General features: G+C 46.1%; 1 protein-coding gene across 6 annotated transcripts in view; it reads right to left on the bottom strand.

The window, feature by feature from the left end:
• Slc25a48 (solute carrier family 25 member 48) overlaps positions 1-18,466 on the bottom strand; it is a 38,898-nt gene extending 20,432 nt beyond the window's left edge. For 3 of the 6 annotated variants that reach the window (XM_013156241.3, XM_003473172.4, XM_063230919.1), the window contains exons 1-4: positions 18,234-18,466; positions 13,622-13,665; positions 9,350-9,421; positions 8,406-8,664 (exon numbers count right to left, since the gene is read on the bottom strand). In XM_013156241.3, the coding sequence (XP_013011695.1) occupies positions 8,406-8,664; positions 9,350-9,421; positions 13,622-13,665; positions 18,234-18,279 (421 nt within the window). In that variant the 5' untranslated portion in view covers positions 18,280-18,466. Of the gene's footprint in view, positions 1-8,405; positions 8,665-9,349; positions 9,422-13,621; positions 13,666-13,829; positions 14,760-18,233 lie in introns of those variants that run through there. The other 3 variants (XM_063230922.1, XM_063230920.1, XM_063230921.1) reach the window with 3 other exon arrangements.
• Between the last annotated feature and the right edge of the window lie 1,580 nt (positions 18,467-20,046).

The raw sequence follows: 20,046 nt of genomic DNA, 5'->3' as shown, positions 1-20,046 counted from the left end.
AAAGAAAACTCCCAAAGTCACAGACAGCAGTGGTCAATGATGCTATTGCAGCTTTTAGTAACATGTACAACCTCAGCCCATCAGCTAGCTATAAATTTTTGGCTTGGGTTTAGGTATAGCAAGTTGTGGAACCCTCAGGGTGTCATCACTAGGAAGCTCTTTGTTAGCTCCTTTTGCTAAGAAGCCTAGCAATTCCTTGAGATCTGTAGGGTCCAAAGTAGAGAGTTGCTTTAGTAGAAAGAGCCCAGCATTAGAAGCACAGAGGATTTGCATTCCTGTTCAGTCACTAATTACAGTACAACCCTGTGGGAGGGACTTAGCCTCACTTGCCCTTCGTTTCTTCAACGTTTGTAAAAGGTATGGGGTGGGGAATGAGGAGGATAAGTGGCTGGTCCACTTCTTTTGGCTTTGTGAACATTAAAAGAGAATGAAAATACACCTTACTAAAATACACATTGTAAAAATGTCCTTTACTGAAAGTAAACAGTTATTAATGCTCTAGCCTGATATGACTCTACATCTGGAAGTGCTGGACCTCCCAAGTTTGGGCATTGGTGACCTGCAGCCAAGCCTACTATGGGAGGTCACTAATGTCTATCTATTAGCACATTAGGTCAAAATGAAAAATACCTGTATCAAGTCCAAAACCAGGATAATACTTGCTCTTATCAATAGATTTTTTAAAAGAAAGATTTACCATTAGTGCATGTAAGATTTTTACAATGGTGCATTATGTTGTATGCATCTCTGTTAATCTCTGGTAGTCATGTGGGACTAGAGTTTGCAAAGTAAAACTGTTACTCGAGGACTTTTGTATTGCATGGCCATTTCCCTAGCTTCTCCACACACTTTCCCACTTCATTCCTGGGCTGCCAGTGCTCCAACCCTCAGTTCTTACTGGCAGCTCAGAATCTACTTGAGAAGAAAGCCAAGGCAATACAGCCCTGTGTGGCCTCCAGAGTTTTGTGTCCCTTACATGTTCTAAGGGACACATAGAGTCTTCCTTCTCGAGGAGTTGAATGGAACAATTTAAAGAACAACTATAGACAAATCCTGTTCTGTACTGGGAAAGTCTTGGTAAATCTACTGTGCCTTCCCAAGACTAAGCAGCCTGGCAATGACATAGTAATAGAACTATGTTGCCAAGGAGACAAACTGGTAAACTCAGGATTTCAGAAATACAATTTGCAAACTTCCCAGCTGGGAATTTCTGAGGATTCAGGGAAATCAGAGAAATGGTCTTGATGCATTTCATCACTATAGAGATTCATGTACTTCAGGGGCTTCAAGCTGTGGGGCAGATTTGATGATCTCACCTGCCTACTTCCACCCTTCAACAAGCCTCCACCACTCAGCAGCTCCTTTTCCACTCAGGACAGCTTGCTTCTTCTTGGCATGGCCAGAAATCAAGGCTCTCTTTTCCTTATGTCCTGGCTACTGCGTGTCCCCTGTTCTTCACCCAGACCATCTTCAATATGGCGGAGCCAGGCCTTCTGACACCATTCTTTTAACGTCCTTCCTTCTTCCCTCAAAAGATCTCTATGTTTTCTCTTTTCTTCTTGTTCTCTGGAAAAGAAAGCCTTTTCCTTCTGTACCCTTTTGACTCTATCTCCTAGGTCACCTGGGTGACTTTTGATGTGTTTCGCTCCTACCTGTTCCTCACGCTTGGCCCGTTGGTTCTGTACCATGAATGCCTCTGATCTCTACTCCTCCCTGTTCCCAGGCCTTTGGCTCTGGGCAGGAGCAGCAGTCACCATGTCAGCTTACCTACTTCTTTCATTTCTGCCACTCTCTATCCCCTCAAAGGCTACGTCCATCTTTCTATGGCACACCACCTGGTAAGACCATAACGCTGTCTAAGCTGCTTCACTGTCTGGTAAGTAGATTCTTAACCCATTCTCAGCTAAGAAATTCAAGCTCTTCATGACTTGCTTTGCATCTCTCCAACCTCCTGTCCTCTCTGTTTTATAACTTGCCCCCTCATTTCACCACATGTCTACGTTTTCCTGCCACTGCACCTTCCCCTACCTTGCTCTCTCAGTATCAAATGCCACCCTCTACTCATGACCTGACTCCAAATCCCACTCAGGATTCAAAGACCTCATCGAGACCCTTTCTCTCCAGAGATCCATACAACCAGAATCAGGAGTTCCAGAACCTTCTATGGGGCCCTTCTCATTTTTGCATACATCTGGACCCTCTCTAGACTTGCGCTTCCTGAAAGGAATGGCTGTACCTCCAGCATTTCCACTTCACCCCTCCACCTGCTCAGGAAGTGCTTGCAAATAATGGAAGTAACTCACAGCCCCTTTTTGGGCCTCGTGAATAATTAGTGTGGTTGGTACACAATTAACGCCCAGTCCTACTCTGCTCTTCTAAACTCTGCCCTCCTTTGTGGGAGGGCCTTGTGATCTGCATTTTAATTAGGCTTTTACTGGAAATACAGACCTGAGAGCTGCCCAGTGGGGGAGGGAGGGTGGCACTGACCATTAGCCTCTAGGATAAGACTTGGCCTGGGCAGCAGGGGGACTGCTGGTCCTCAGGACCCAGCCTGACCTCCAGCCAGGCCCAGTGAGGGACTCAGGTAGGACCGTGCCTAGGCAAAGGGTAATAGTAATGTTTAAAAGGAAGATTTCTTCACTGTAAAAAGCACATTCCACCAAGCCCAGGCCAGCCCTCTGTGCTTGCCAAGTGGTAGAGGCTCCAGAGAGTACCTCTGGGAAACTAGAATAATTTTCTTGAGGGGAAACTGCTGTTCAGTGTGCAACAGGACTCATCACCAACTGGAAATCCCTTTCCAAATTCAACAGCTGCCCATGTAATCTGGCACAGCCCTTCTGAATAACCATGTCACAGCATGTACCAAGAATCTTAAACACGGTCACATCCTTTACCCACTCATGAGTCCAAAAGCCCACACTTTTAGGGAAATAATCCTAAATAAAAGCAGTCCTTTATAATCAGATTTGCTGATGACATTGCTATTTGGGGGAGAAGACAACTTGTAAACAGCCTAAATGTTCACCAGTAGAAAGATTGTTAAATAATATATTACTGGTAGTGTAGTTAACACTTATTTCATATGTTTAGTACACTAGATATCATGCCAAGACTTCCATGTATGCCGTGTTATCCAATTCCATCCCAGCTAGGAAATAGCTACTATTGTTATGTCTATTGTATAGTTATGTAAATTAATGATGCTAGAGGAGTCATCCAATGTTCCGTGCCTTCAATGTAGGAGTATTAGAGCAGGTAGTCTAACACCAGAAACCAAATTTTTACCATATGCCACTGACCCTCTCTGTGTATGTAGGATGGGGGTTGATGGAACATTGCACAGGTAGTTTTAGAATTACTTATCTGTGTTAGAATTCCATCATTGCAACAACATACCTGAGGATAAACAATTTAAAGAGGAAAGGGTTATTCTGACTCATGTCTTCAAAGGTGTTAGTCTCTGATCAGCTGGTTCCATGGCTTTGGCCTTAAGTGAGGCAAAACATCATGAAGAAAATCTTCTCAGCTCATGGCATTTAGGAAACAGAGAGATATGGGAAGGAGGGAAGAAGAAAGGACAGGGTGAAAAGAGGAAAGGGTGCTGGGGACTCAAGTTCATAATTTCATGACCCATTTCCTTCAAACAACCCTACCTCCTAATTTTCCATTTGCTCCCAATAATGCCATCAATTTATGAATCTGTCAATGGATTAATTCACTGATAAATCTAGAGCCCTCATCACCCAATCCCCCTTCCAAAGCCCCACCTCTGAACACTGCATCACTGAGGACCCAGTCTTCAATACATGAGCCTTTAGGTAATATTTCATATCCACATGTAACATCATGTATTTTAATGAATGTTACATTCCAATTATTGTTTGTGTCTAGATGTTCCCCAAAGCTGCAGGCAGTCATAGGTGGGGTTGTTTCAGAGATGGCTGTATCTAGAGTGTGTGACTGATTCATGGTACAATGCTAGGATCAGAGGTACTAGGATGAAATGTGTGGATGCAATCCGCCTAAGTAACCTGGATAAAATAAAAGGGACAGAGGGAGCTGTGGCTTTCCCTTGCTTGCCTTGCTATCTTTTGCCCATCATTAACTATTTTGCCTCTTGATGCCTGTCTACGATGGCACCCTGCCTTAGAGACAGTAGATTACGGACTGAAACTTCTACAAACTGTGAGCTAAGTAAACTTTTGCTCCTTTAACTGTGGGTGTCAGCTATTTTATCTTAGTCATCAGAGAAAAATAACTAAGATATCGTTTTAATAACCTAAAATATTTGTTATTTACTTGATCTTAGCCAAAAGGCTGAGAAGCAATAAATGTCTCTGTTACAATGTTGAGTTTGAAAGGATTTAAAATTGGCTATATAGGATAAGTATGACTTCTTAAAATCTTTAGAATAAGTATATAGAACGGGAAAACAAGACACATTAATGTGCCAAAAGTGGGTGTCCACTCTGGGTTGTGTGTGGGTGCGTGGTATTTTCTCTCTCTGCCTTTGACATCCTATAGTTTGTAAAATTTTAATCATGAATCACTACCAGTGAACAATTATTGGCTTTCTATTTGTCAGTCTGCCCACCAGATGAGTTGAGCTTTTACTTCAAAGTTCCTTCCAGGTCACCTGTCTCATATCCAAAACCAGAGAAGCCAGAGCCCTCTGACTTGTGCCTTCAATGAGAAGATATTGTCTCCCGCATCACATAGTCATTGCCCTGGAAGTGGACTGCTAGTTTTAAAACCAAAAATCAAGAAGGGAAACCCACAAACTGTGCCCAAGACTGTCTGGAAATGTCCTTGTCAGCAAAGCCACCACCCAGACATGGCCCTGTCCAACCTGGAATAGACACAGACAAGCTGACCCGCGCTCTAGCCCCAGCCCTATTCTATTAAGTTCACACGGGTTGTTTTAAATGGAATTATCAAGGACTTTCCAGTTGAAATATCTTACAGAAGCATCTCTTTTCACCTCTTCTAAAAAATCAGAGGCTCCAAGTACTTCAAGCTGTGTGACAGCAGTCAGCTGGAACAGAGTCACGGCTGTCCCCGATGGATGGGCGCTCACCTTGTCAGTCGCCACTGCCCCCATGCACTGAAGCTGGCATTTTGTGTTTGAGCTGCTGCTTTTCACAGCAGGGAGCAGCAGATGGTGAAAAGTGTCCTGCACTTTTAATCATAAAAGGAAAACTGAAACTCAGGGTGGTAAGAGAGTTATGGATCTCCATAAAAATAGTAGAGGGCACACTGCCTGGATTCCTCGACTCACTGATGTCATAGCCCTCATCCAAATTAGTCTTTGAGGGACTGGGGATTTAGCTCAACAGGCATAAGTGCCTGCCTTGCAAGTATGCGCTTGGGAGTTTGATCTCCAGTACCAATTAAAAAAAAAAAAACACTGTTACTGGCTTGCAAAAAAAAAAAATTAGTCTTTGAATTTTCTTTTTCTGGCCTAGAGGGCTTCTACAAAAGAAGTTAAAGAAAATCATATCCTCCTTCATTTAATTTTTAGAAGACAAAATACTGTTTGGTGCTTCTCTGTCCACTTCTCACTCCTCCCCAGGAGTTGACTGCCTCGCACTTGTGGTTAACTCTGGGGCCTTCCTCCAAGAAATTTTGCAGGGAGGTGATGAAGAGCATCACCCGAAAATCATGCAGTTGAGACCTATTAGGCCTGGGAGACCAGGAATTGTGTCCATTTCCTGAGCAAAATCAGGAAATTTTGGAGACATATTCCCAGCCCAACTTCTCCCAAAATTTTAAGCTGTTTTTAATGCATGAAAATTTTGTGCAAAGGCCCAGGTACAGGACCAAAATTTTGGTACAGCTGCACCAAAGCTGCTATAGCCTCAAGTTCTAGAAAGTCTTGGGGCAGAGACAGCTGTGGGCTCAGAGTCAGACCTCCTGGGCCAGTATCTCTGCCCTACCTCACCCTAGGGCAAAGATCTTAAGTTATAGAACCTTTCTGTGCCTCAGCCTTTCCTTTGTGAAACCCCCAGAAGGGGTGTGGTAAAGACAAGGCACATGTGAAGCTCTTGGCATTGTGCCTTGCACAGGTTAAGGGCTCAGTAAACATGGGCTGTGTGGCCTCCACAGCTGTGACTATTCCGCCAAGCCAGGAAACAGAGGCTGATGGGTAAGCTGAGCTTGGCTCTTCAATCCTCCACTCCTGCGGGGAAACTGAGTTCTGGGCTCAGGTGCCAAGGACTCCAAACTCATGGGCCCTCCCCAGCCTTCCATGCAGAACCTCTCTGTGCTCCCAGAAAACCAGGCTCCTAGTGCACTGGGAAGGACAGATAAACACGTGTTCATTTTCTGTCACTTCCTCAAGGGGTTTAAGAGAGCCCCTTTCTTTCTGCCATCACTGATGAAATGGCCTCCTGAGGCCAGCAGCAGGGGCTGTGCAGCTCGGTCAGGGAACCCCTGCTCTCCTGAGACACTGTCAGCACCCTTCAGAGCGAAAGGAGGAGGAGGGTTCCTGGGTCCCTGTGTTTTCACTGCCCAGAGGGCTGACTCAGGAAAGGGACCTACACTTCCAGATCCACGGAGGCCAGGTGGGCCATGCTCCTCCCACACCCCAGGTGAGGCAGGCCTGGGAGTCCCTGAGCATGACTCTGAGTGTGTGCGTCATCCAGGTGTCTGGGCCCCTGTGTGCTGTCCCTCTCCCCTCCCTGCTCCCTCTCTGAGCAGCCCGGCTCACAGCCCAAGCATTAGCCCCACTTGTCACAAATGGTAGTGACCCAGTTTCTCTCTGTCTGTCTGCTGGAATCAGGCCTGGATGATTCCAGCAGGATGGAGACAGGATGGAGATCTTTTTGTTTCTGTTTCAGTTTTGGGTTTTTGTTTTGTTCAGTCTACCCCCATGTCCCCAGCATGTAGCTCTGTGGCACACAGCAGGTGCCTAACTATGTTTGTCAGGTAAAGGAAGAGAGATGATAACCATACCTAATTCACACTGCTGTGTTGGATGTCAAACAAGATAAAGTGTCTAAAGTGTTCCCAGTAGACAAGAAGCCACACAATGTACACAGTGCACATATGCACGCAGACAGACACCTACCCTTAGGTTCTCTTCTTTGAGGCACCAAGAGAACGTAATGAAGGTGTTATGGCTTGTGTCTAGCTGTCCCTCTCCCCTCTAAGCCTCATGGAATCAAAGGCAGGGCTTTTTGGAAGTGACTAGATCTAGAGTGTGTGACGCTGAGATCAAGGATGCACTGTCAGGATTACAGCTGTGAGTGGGTGGATATCTTGGAGAAGAAAGGGACTTGTTAGCTGCTCATTTCTTCCTTGCTGCCTTCTGCCTGCCCTGCCTGGTCATGGACTGTTTACCTTCTATGAAGACCTTCTGCCATCGCATCTCACTTTGGAGCCAGCCGGTGATGGACTGGGACTTCTACGAGCTGAACTAAATAAATGTTTCTTACTTTAACCTTGGCTGTTGGGAATTTTGTCTCAGCAATGAGAGAAGTAACCAAGATATCAGGTTGCTTTTTCAATAGCCAAGCAACCTCATCCTTGAACTTCTTCCAACATGTGGACCCCAAAGAGTTTTTAGACTTATAGAGTTTCCCTCTGCACCAGAACCTTAGGAAAGGTTTTCTGAAGTGGACAGGGTGGAACTAATAGTCAGCTTTGGGGCAGGATATCTGAGTTCTAAGTCTGTTCATGATGCCCTTCATCCCTCTATATCTTTGCTTTATCTCTGGGAAGGGCCAGATCAAAAATTTTCAAACATTTCTCAGAGGATTAAACACTTTGTTTAATAAACTAAACTGTACCAAGACACAAGTCAGTATACCCAGCAGATGAAGGCAAATACATGCCCACCCAATGACCCCACTGTGGTCCTGCATCTCCCCACATGGTGACCATGACAATGGGCATTAGAGAGTGATGCACTTCTTTGGGACAGCCTGGCTTCAGGCTCCGCACATGCCCTGCTGGGTAGGGAGATGGGTGGCTGGCTCAGGGCAGGTGTTCTGCTGTGGCCAACATAAAACTCACATCCAGGTTTGAACAAGGCACCTTGGCATTTTCATTTTGCACCGAGAGCTGCTGATTATGTAGATGATCCCCATGTGCCAATCATGATCTGTTCTTGAGAAAGTATCTTAGTCTGTAGGAACCTCAGTTTGTTAGCCGTAAAACAGAGATAATGACAGCAGTTGCCTCGAGGAATTGTCAGGGAGATGAGGTAACACAACCTATGCAGAGCTTTTAGCAGGCTTCTGGCACACACATACACAACCATTGGTACTTACTTCTATAGGAAATAATGATTATAGTATTGTGGAAAAACACAAGTGCCCTGCCCAATAAAACAGATGCTAATAATTGTACTCCAGATCTAGCCACCTAGGAAAGGTCACATGCCCATTCCCCTGGCCTCTTACCTTCCCGAAATGGCTGTGTTTGCATCTGCAGCCGGATCTTGATGAGGTCCACAGGCCCCCCAAACCCTACAGAGACCACGCCGGCTACCATGCTGGCCAGAAGCAGGTCATACAGGCTGTGGTGAGGGCTGGGCTCAGGCTCCCCACAGCGATGCTGGCCAAGGAACCTCCGGATGTTGCTGAAGACCCCAAACACTACTGAGTTGTAGACAGCAATGCTGGCCAGAGGGAAGGACATGCCCTTGAAGAAGCCAAACACCTGTGATGAGACCGGTGGGAGGGAACATGAGACCCAGGGCTGCACCCTCTGGGTGCAGGCCAGCAGGCCACAGATAGGGTTCTTTTCCTTCTCTTCTAGAGCCTGGAGGCTGTTGGGAGAGATGCCCAGGATGAATAAACCGTGATGGGAGTGTAGGAGAGGATCATGCTGAGACTGGAGAGGTGGCAGGTGATTGCCCTGAGGAGGAACAGCTTCTGCAGAACACTTTCCTTCCTATCTGATGGTACACTGACCTAGGCCTGTATCTGCCACATGGATGGTTATGAGCTCTGGTGTCTGCAGCGAGCTCCAGCTCAGGCCTTGCACAGATCGAAGGTCAAGGGCAGTCTGTTAGCAAATGGCTGACCCGCCATTCATTATTTGAAAAACAGATTGCCTTGTTTTTGCAGGAATTTTCCATACAGTGGTTCTCTACATGGACTCTCAAGATTTCTCCAGGGAAGTTACACAAAACCAGTTTTACCCCCCAAGAATATCATATTAGGCAACAAGGTTAGGTTAAAGTAAAATGTACCGTTCGAGGTGTGGTATGAGATGAAAAGGGAAAATTGGGCCAATCAGGAGGGGCAGGAATTAAAGACCTCCTGCCTGCCATGCTAGTGGGCCAGGGCCCAGGTCCAGGGAAGGCCATGGCAGGCGTCCTCCAGCCACCAGAGCCACTTACACTCTCTCTCCTGTATACCATGCGGATGCAGTTGAGGGTGCTTCCATAGCCGATGCCAGCCTGCAGGCGAGTCTGTGGAGACAGGGAAGGTTGCGGGACCCACTCAGAGATCAGTGACACACCTATGGCCCCAAAAGATGCCCAGAGAGGGGAAACCCCTGCCCGAACTGACTCAACTGACTCAGACTGAAAGGAAGTCTAGGTGTCAATCCCAGCTAGCCTAGTGTTCTGTGGTCTGCAAGCAAAGTTCCCTTTAAAGTCCCATTCACACTGTTCATGCAACAGAAGGCCCCTTTTCCAGGGAGAAGGCTGGAGGCCGTTCGGTATGTACAAATGATAGCATGGGATTAGAATCCTTGCCTCTCCAGTACAAAAAGCCAGACTAATCTGTATCATGTCGTCAGCCACTCAGCCCCTTAAACACCCTCGGGGAGACCTACTCTTTCTGCCCAGAGGACCACCACCCTGGTCAGTGCTCCCTTCGCCTCTCACCTGCACCCCTCCCACCACTTCCTTCCCCACTCTCAACACAACAGTGGGATGGATCTTTTTCAAACACCACCAGAGTGACATCACTGTGGCTCTGTTTACAGATCTCCAGTGGCCACCCATCAAATTTCACACTTTTTATCTGTGGTCAGAGGCCTCAGGGGAAACTCCTAGGCCTGCCTGATACCCCACAAGCCCTTGCCTTCCCATTCCTGGTCCCCTATTCCCAGCACATGCACTTTTCGCTCTCCGGAGTATTAACTCTTAGCTCCAGATCTTTGCCCTAGCTGCTCCCTCTCCTGGAAGGAAGACTTCCTGACCACTTGTATGCCTGTTGCTTTGAGTGTGAATGCTGCTCCTTTAGGCAGGGTTTATGTTGTATTGCTCCACTAGTGCAGGGCCACCTTCTTCCTTCTCTTTTTCCCTGCCTGAAGCTGAGTACAGTCCTGTCACAGTGGCTGTTCTGCACTGGCCAAACAAGAAGCTGAGTGGTAAAGGTGCAGTGACCTCTAAGGGATGTTGGCCTTGGTGACCACGGGGCAGTAGTGGACAAACACAGATGTTCAGAGGAAGCCCACAAAATTACCTACAGCACCCCTACCCTGGTCTCAGAGGGTCCAGTTCTTTTAAGAGGCATGGCATGGCCTCTAATTCTCCATAAATGCTTTCCCAGAACCCATAGTGAGCTCCGACTGTGTAGAAAGGAGCTGTGGGAGGCACAGAGAAGATACTGGCACTGTCCCTAGCATGCAGGGTGCAGTGAGGAGCTAAGGCCCAGAGAAATGGCTCTTCCTCCCGCACTGTCTGAGCTCCACTCTGAGTCAAGCGCAGAGGCCTCCTGAGGAGCAGACACCATCAAAGCAGCAGTCTCCCAGATGGCGCTTTTCTGTATGGAATTCGTATTTCCAACTTTCCTAAGGCAAGCAGGGACGACTTTCATTATTTTTAACTTGTATAGCTTTAAAAGTAATTTTAACTGTACAACTCATAACGGAACACATTCTCTCCATAAAAATTTCACTATCACATGTAAGGTTAAAAATCTCCTTTGATATGAGCTAAATTATAGAGAGCTAAATTAAATAGAAATATTATAGGTAGCCAGACAGGACTAGGTGCTCAAAGGAACCAGTGCAGAAGATGGGGTACAAGGCAACTGTGGAGAAGACCCAGACACAGCTGCTGAGGGCTAAACCTCAATATAAAAGATAGAATGAATCCACCCATAGAATGAATCCCCAAAGGATAAACAACAGTGATTGATACTCTAAATAGGCATGCATCACCTTGGGAAAGCCGGGCAGAGCCACTGACTCTGCCCCTGCAGGAAAAGCCCTGTCCTGTTTGGTGCCCATTTGCTATGTGACTTGCTTCCCCATTTGATTCCCACTTAATCAATATTACCTGAGTAACTATGCTCCTAATCTTACTGGTTGATCATAGTTTTGTCCCACCTCATGCCCATCTTGTGATTTTCCATTTTTGCCCACCTTGGACCTGCCTCACCCTATGGTTTTACTCTATAAAAATCCCTAGAAAAGGCAACGTGCTCAGAACCCTTCTGTCTCTCTCAGAGCTTTCTTCCCACAATAAATACATTCTGGTCTTAACCTCCTTCATTCCTAGAATGCATTCTTCAATCTTAGGAAACATGAACTCATACTGGAAATCCAGCTAGCTGGGAGTTTCCTTCCTCTATATCAAAGTGACTGTGACCAACAGCATGACCAAGGGTGTGACTGGCACCTGTCTGTTTTACAACCACATGTAGCCATAGAAAATATTAGGAAATGGTATCACATCGTTCCTAAGTGTTACTTGCATTATCAGAGAAATGTATTTATGATCTCGTTCAATAAATATCTGCATGTCTAAAATGTACCAATAAAATTAGTTTTAAAAAATCAAATATCTGATGAGAGTCTAGATCATAGGAGTCTGTCCCAAGCTCAGGAAACTCAGCAATAAAGATGACAGAGTCTCTGACTTTATAGAACTTATGAACTAGTGGGGTTGGAAAAGATAGTCAATATAAAACAATCCCCAAGACAATATAGGTATTATATGGTGATGAGTGCTATGGAGAAAAATAGCCTAAGGACCAGAAGGGCTGCCAAGGAAAATGCACTGGTAGATTGGAAGGTAGGAGGGACCCCCTGGGAGGAGCCCCAAGATGGAAACTGGCTCTGCATGGTCTCCTTGTTAAGCAGAACTGCAGAAGTCTATCTTGGAGGCAGGTGGTGGTGGTGGTGGTGGTTCCCAGTCAGCACAATGACGCAGGCCATGGGAGGCAGTGTAGGTCTCTCTTTGCATCCCATTTAAAGCCAGCATGAAGTCCAATTCATCACGATTTCCAGGTTTTTAAACAGGATGAAAAAGTGGGTGAATTTTCAGGTGCTAATAAGGAAAAGCTTGACGCCACCATTAATGAATTAGTCTAATTGTTTTCTAAAGAATATAACCAGATATCAGCTGTTTAACACTTTTTTATTTACAAAAAGTATAAAGTATGGAAACTATATACCCAACTGCCATCTGATTAAAAATGACAATAAAATACTAAATCTATCCTTTTAAAAAATGAAATAAAATAAAGCTAGTATGAGGCCCAACACTGTCCCCTGCTGGCCCCACAATCCCAGGCCTCTCCCTGGATAGTGAGAATGGTAAGTGTCCCTGGGAAATCAGGTTTCCACATTGGCTGGGTATTCAAGCAAATGGTACCTGAGGTGGCTTAACTCAAGGGCAAAGCTGCACTACCGAATCATTTTAAAGCCATAGAGCAAAAGCCTGCCATGCTGCGTCCTCACAGAGACTCCAGGATCCCTGTGACAACAAAAGGTGGCATTTTGTACACACCCAGTGCATGTAGGCACCTAGGAGAACTTATCTCACTGAATCCCCCCAATACTGAGAAGCATGAATACTGCCTATGTTTCATAGATGAAGAAAGCTATATTAGCTGTGCCTGTATTAGTTTCTCATTGCTGCACAAAACAATCCAAGACTATTTTCATACAGTTCTAGATGCCACACATCCCAATTCCATGCTACTGTCTCGCACCCCTGCATGGGCAGCCCAGGGCAGGGGAAACAGCCTTTGATCTGGTCAGCAGCCCAGGTCCTGGTAGGTGGGCCTCCCATGGGTGAGCCCTAAGATCTCAGACAAGCCAGCATCTGCTTCCTGCACCCTGGCAAGTCTGTTCCCTAGGGTGAGGCTGTGTTGCTCATTGTTTGTCTTCAGAGTCCCTATGAACAATCTTCATGGCAGACTCACTAGGGAAGTCCCACATGCCCATTTTAGGCTCAGGGAGGCTACGTGCTCTGTTCTGGATCACAGAAGAGTAGAGAGCGAGGTGAGAACTAAGCTTTAGGCTGTTTGTACTTGCCCAGGTCTTTCTCCCTGGGTGGGGACTCTTGAGAAAATTCAGCCAGAAAGAAAGTAAGATGATGTTCCAGAGTAAACAAGGGCCCAGTGCCATCTTCCTGTGGACTCAAGGCAGCCATGTGAGCCACACTGATAGCCTTGTACCCCAGCATGAGCTTCTTAGGCTGAACACAGACTGGGTTTTATGTCTCAGGAAGGGTTCCCCTCTGGGATGCAGGGGCAGAGTGAAGAGAAGAAAGAGGACCCCAACGAGGCCTCCTGAGATGTTACCACCCCCTCCCAGGCAGGCAGAGAGCCTGGAGACTCAGCGTGATCCAGAATAGCAGGCAGGATTCCAGAAGCAGACCTGCTCTGGGACTCTTCTACAGAGGTGATGAGAACCACTGCTACCATACCTTGACTGTGTCCAGAGGGTGGCCAACAATGACACTGGCTGTACCTGTAGATCCAAGAAGAACACATGGTCACCCAGAGCCGGGACATCTGGTCTCTACCACCTGCATCTTGGAACAGCACAGAGGGCTCGGATACAAGCATTCACGCATTCAGTCAATAATCAGTTGCTAGTAGTAGCTTCCAACAGCTTAACATTAGTCCACTTACCAGGGAAGGTAAAGAAAATGGAGTCAAATTAGGGCCTTAATTCAAGGAGCATCCCCCATGAAGAGCAGCAAGGTGCTAAGACAACAGGATGTCTACACACAAAAGACAGGATTAGTCCCCTACTCCAGACCATGTGCAAAAATTAATCCAAAATAGATCAAAGACTTACACAGAAGAGCTAAAACTCCAGAACTGTTAGACTGAGACATGGTAAAAGAGCTTCATGACTTGGGATTTGCAAAGCACTGTTAAATGACACCAAATGCATAAAAAATATAAGAAAAAATAGATCAGCCAGCTTCATAAAAGTTTTCTTGCATCACATGACACTCCAAGGAAAGTGAAGACAACTGCAGATAGAAAATATTTTCAAATCATCTATTTGATAATAGCTTAGAATGCAGAATATACACAGGGCGCTTACAAGTAAAATAATGCTTTGAAAGCAAAGAAACTGAACAACTTCTCTAACGAAGATTTATAAATGGATAAAAAGCACATTATTAGGTGCTCAGTACCTTAATCATTAGGGAAATTCAATCAAAATCAGAGTAAGCTGCCAGTTCATATTCATTATGATGGTTATGATAAAAAATGAAAATAGCAAGTATTGACAAGCATGTAGGGAAGTTAAAATCTCTGTGCCTTGCTGGTAGGAATATAAAATAGTAGCAAACAGTTTGGCAACTCCTCAAAAAAAACAAGCATAGAATGATTACCCAGTCTGATAACTCCATTCCCACAGATATATCCAAGAATTGAAAACAAACATGTTTATGGCGGTGTTACAATATCCAAAACAACCCAAACGTCTATCAACTGATATATGCGGAATAAAATGTCCATACAATGAAATATAATTTAGCTATTAATAAGGATAAAAAAAACTGACACATGCCACCACATGCAGAATCTCAAAAAAAAAAAAAAAAAACACACTGATATGGGAAAGAGGACAGCCATAAAGGCAACTTACTGTACAAAGTCATTTATGTGAATTATGCAGAATAGATAAATCTGTATATGCAGAAAGCAGATTGAAGGCTGCCAGAGCTAGGACCTGAGGGAATTAGGAGTGATTATTTGACAGATACAAGAGTGTCTTGGAGCATTTTAAGAAGCAAATTGAAAAATATTTTAAAATATTTAATTAAACAATAACCACTGGTGAGCCAGGTAACTCCACAGCAAGAGTAGTTCAGGTCCTTACCAAAGCAGCACAAGAAAAGGGAGGATGGACAGCAAAATGAAGAAAAGAAAAAGTCATGTGCCATGTAATGACAGAGATAGTAGTGTGAGAAATGCTTGGTTAGGGCACTTTACCTTGTGCAAACATCGCAGTGCACAAATACTCACATGGACCTGCAAGACAGACCTACCCATGCTACTTGGCCCACCACTGATCAAAGCTTCAGCACACCACAGCATTTGATTGGCTACACAGGTGCCTGCTTTGGTTTACCCTGTTTGAAAACCTCCTAGTTACATATATTAGTTGTTTACTTTTGAGTAGCTGAGTTTAAATTCTGATTTTCAACAATATAAGCATTTATGAGAAATAACTCCAATTAAATTTTACTTATGTTTGCAAAATAAGCAGATCCCTTTTGAAAGCTGTTGCATGTGCTAGATCTCGTCACAGAGAAATGCCTGTCCACACACATCTTCCCAAGGCCTGTAAGACTGGAAAGGAAGAGAGTTTATTCTTAGACCACCTGAATGTAGAGTGTAGGGTTGCAGAAACTAGCGACAGAGACTGAAACAGGAGAAAGTCCTCAGCGTCTCTGAGGTGGTTTAGGCAAGGTGAGCTGAGTAAAAGGCCCGGAATACGAGGTACTATCACCAGAAATGTGGAAAGAATTAAGTTCAAGAACTGAGATAGTAGTTGTTTCCAGGGACAGAGAAACCAGCTCAGTCCAGAACAGTTGTTCCCTTGGGCCGGAACCACCTGCTCTCCCTTGCCTCTTCTCTTCCCCTGTCTCCTCTGCCTCCCTGCAGAGGCAGAAAGCTGCTGGACAGTGGGAGCGGACACTCTCAGCCTCGCTCTGCAGGACACTCCCTGAAAGAAAGGAGGGGGCTCTGGTCCTCAGTCTCCAGTGTCCCTCGCAGTGAGTGCGGGGACCCCTCAGGCCCCAACAGCATCTCAGATTCAGCCTTGGGCCAGCACCTTCCCACTCCACATCCATCAGCCTACTCATCTGAAGGGAGAGGTGCAAAACTACAAAATGGGATCATCGGGTTAGCAGTGTCCAGACCTTAGGATCTCAGAGACAGGTATAACTTGAAACAAAATGTGGAGGGCACCATGACAAAATTTCATCATGTCAGATCATTAAGACAAAGAACAGCTATCAATAATCTGGAGGCTAGGACCATGGCAGGCCTGGAGGTCAGACAGCCTGGGTTAGAATCCCATGTAGCTGCATGATCTTAGGCAAGCCACTGGATTTCTCTGTACTGATCTCATCTGTAACGGGAGGACGTAACATTGCATATTTCACTGGGGTTGCTATAATAATAATAATATATACATAGACACAGGAGATTACATATTGCATGCGTCAATCAGTATGAAATATTCAAGGAGGACAAATTTACAGAAAGTAGGTCCCTACAGTAGGGGCAGAACTCAACTGCTAATGGGCATGAGAGGTCCTCCCAATGGAATAAAAATACTCTAATACCAACTGATGCTGATTGCTGCACTTAGTAAAGTTACTAAAAATCATGTAATTACACATGTAAAATGGGATAACTTTACAATATACAAAATAAGCCTCAATAAATGTGCTTTTAAAACATACCTAGCTCATTTAAACACCAGCTGTCACTACACTCATGATCATTTCATAGACATAGAACAAACATGTTAGCAGGAAATCTCAGAAAAGAGGGGGGAAAGGAAATGCTTCTGTCCAATCAGTGGCTGGAGCTACTCTCACTCAGCCCAGCCGCCAGAGCGGCTCACAAACAGCCACCTGCAGCCCCCTGAAGGTAACGGCAGCAGGTGGAAGGGTCTCCTCCGTCTACCCATCCTTCAGTGGTTGAAGGATTGTCCAGCCCAAGAAGGCCTGGATATGCCCAGAAGGTGCATGGCTGCAGGCCCCTGGCCGGTAGTCGGAAGAGGCAAAACGCAACCCCACCCATGCGTTCCCATGCCCACAAAACTGCCCACCACCGTGGAAAAGCCATCTTTGCTCAGGAAGCTTGAGACAAGGACTTTGCTGCCACCACTGGGGAAGGAGAGCCTGCTTCCTGATAAGCGAGGAGGATCAGGAGTCCTATGTGGTTTGTTGCTCATTTAGTCTGTTTTTTTCTTGACATTTAACAGCATCCTGTTTAAGATACTCCTTAGATGGCTCAAAAGAATTTTCTTACAGTAAGCAAACATCCCTCATATGCCCATGGTCCCAGTACCTGAGGGAAGAGGTTTTCTTTTCTTTTCCTTTTTTTTTTTTTTTTTTTTTTGTCTTTGAGACAGGGTATTACTGTGCAGTTCAGGCTGACCTTGAGCTCACTTTGTAGCCCAGGCTGGCCTCGAACTCTCAACAATCCTCCTGCCTCAGCCTCCCAAGTGCTGGGATTACAGGCATGAGCCACCACGCCCAGCTGGGAAGAGGTATTCTAAATAACCACTATGAAGACAGCCATGAGCAATGTATTAATTATTATAACTGCCCTGCTAACTTGTTTTGAAACTATCTCATTATTTTTATCATTTTTTTCTCTTTAAAATAATAAAATAAAATAAGAGGTTTAAAAGCAAAAGGAGGAAAAGAAGAAGAAGAGGAGGAAAAAGAGGAGGAGAAAAAGGAAAACTTGGAAGCAGCTAGTTCCAGATAGAGGTTCCTTGAAGGAAGGCGTTGGCTGACGACTGACCGCTGACCGTTGACCACAGACAGCCGCTGAACACAGGACGTGCGCTTCCCAGCTGTCCTGGGCACCACCCGCCTAGATCCCTGTCCGCTCTGGTAGGGCGCCCCCTATCGCCATCCAGCTCTCCAGTAGGGCTCCTCACCACCACACGCCCGGATTCTATACCCAAACTCCAGAGACCTGTCCCAAAATCCAGGAGCACACCAGGTCTCCGAAGGGTGTGTGCGCACCCTGGAGGCCCCATTTGCTGCCGGCTCTAAAGGGCTGTTTAATCATTACTGGATCGAATTCCTCAGGTCCTAACATTGAGACAAATTAGTTCAGGGTGAGTCGCTGCGAAGCTCGAGTTTAGCCCCGGGAGAGAGCAAAAGTCTGCAAGACCACCCGAGAGCACTGGGGCGGTAGCCGGCGTAGCCAGGGGTGTAGCGTGGGGTGGACGCTCCCGACTCAGCCCGGAGGCGTGCAAACTCCGCCGGGGCTCGGCAGCTCGCGGTGCCCGCTCCGCGGGACCTTCCTCAGCGCGCTCACCTCCAATCCAGCCCGCCACAAAATCTTCCAGCTGGAAGCTGCTCATGGCTGGTGCCGCGGGGCGCCTCGCCCTCCGAGCCGGGAGGTGCCCGCTCAGGGTCAGAGCATCGCCCGCCAGTCCAGGAGCGCCGAGGAGAGTGGGAGTCTCCTCGCGCGCTGCTGCTCCTGCTGCAAACCCGGAGTCCCAGCCTGTTGCGCTCACCTCTGCAAGCGCCGGTGGCCGCTGACTTCATGCCCCTAGTGGACCTTAGAAGGAGCTGCACTCAGGCAGGAAGAGCGCGCGCGCAGGTCCTGGTCCAAAGAGGAAAGGGCTGTCCTGTGGAATTCCCTCATGCGTGTTGGAAAGCGTGTCGCTCGGAAGTCAGCGTTAAGCCAAGTTTAAGTGAATACTAGCTCTTGACGATCATCATTTTTTTTTTTTTGCATGGAAATCCTACTCCACTTCCTCTACCTGAGTTTACTCCTTGTAATAACTGTGAGGTTGGTAGGGTAACCTCATTTCATATAATGCGGCAAGTTATTGTATACCTAAGGTATATAACGTTTGTGTATTTCATACGCCGATGTCAGGCTTTTAGAAAACTGGTCTAAATCAGGAAGTGAACGTTGCCACATCCGAGCTGCAGGCTTTGCTGACTGAAAACAGGTTTGTGTCTTTTCCCAAAGACCTGGCTCTCAGAGAAGGGCCCAGGAGTGAAGGGAGCTGACGAAAGCCACAGAAATCCCTGCGCCACCCCACCACAATTCTTTGGGACAGCTTTCTGTGTTTTGCAGGAACCAAGCTCCAAACCTGTTCTCTCGGCTGAGCTAAAACTGCTCCTAACCCACCCCCCCACACACACACACACTCTGCACCTGTGTGCTCTCCTTAAGCACACAGACACCAGACTGGAGCTTGTTGATATAAAATAACAAATTCCACCTGAAAGGAAACAAGAAAATCATTCATTCTGGGCCAAATATGAATGAACATGGCCTGGGAACACCAATTCCTGTTTCCCTGAATGGTGTGTTTCCCTGTGGAAGAGTTTGCATAGGTTTTACAGTCACAGAACAAAAGAAAGTCATGTTAATACTTACAAATGTCATCGGTGGGAGCATCAGGTAAGCAGGCAGTGTGAATATCTAACATGTCCCCCAAATTCTAATGTGTGTGGAAGGCGAGTGCATCATGGGGATGTTGTAACTGACTTCTATAGCTTCTATGGTTGACTTTAGCTGGTGGAATTTCTGCTATAGATTTAATTGCTCTCTTATAGATTCTGTGGAGGCTAGAGACGCGGGAGGCTTAGCTCTGTTATTCCAAGAGTTCTACTCAGTATTCATAAGGATGCCTGCGTTAAGTCAGATGCTGAAATGGACTTAAAAATGGCTATTAAAAGTGACTGAAAATAGCCCAAGATGACTGTGGATCCCAATGTACACATTCCCTCTCTCCATAATCATGATATTCTAGTTTGTCTACAGGCTCTTCCATGTGCATGTGGCTTCTACAGAGAACTTCCGTTCACGAACCCTCCCCTGTGGATATTTATAAGCTGAAGTCTGGGCTGAGGGCTCCACACCCACAGTTCCCAGTCTACCTGAGCAGGCACTCATGGTCAGTTTTATGTATCCACTAGGCAGGGCTACAGTCTGAGGTGATTCAGTCAAACACTAATCTAAGTGTTGCTTTGACTGTATTTTGTAAATGTGACTAGCATCTATAATGGACTGATTTGAGAAAAGGAGATTATCCTTGTTCATCCTAGTGGGCTTCATCTAGTCAGTCAAAAAGCCTACAGAAGAAAACATTCCAACCTGGGACTTCAGC

The sequence above is a fragment of the Cavia porcellus genome, unplaced genomic scaffold, assembly GCF_034190915.1.
Source record: "Cavia porcellus strain 051 isolate PalLab524CR breed Dunkin Hartley unplaced genomic scaffold, mCavPor4.1 scaffold_19, whole genome shotgun sequence".
NCBI lineage: Eukaryota > Metazoa > Chordata > Mammalia > Rodentia > Caviidae > Cavia > Cavia porcellus.
Note: the sequence above shows the minus strand (reverse complement) of the source record. Positions and strands in the feature narration are given on the sequence as shown.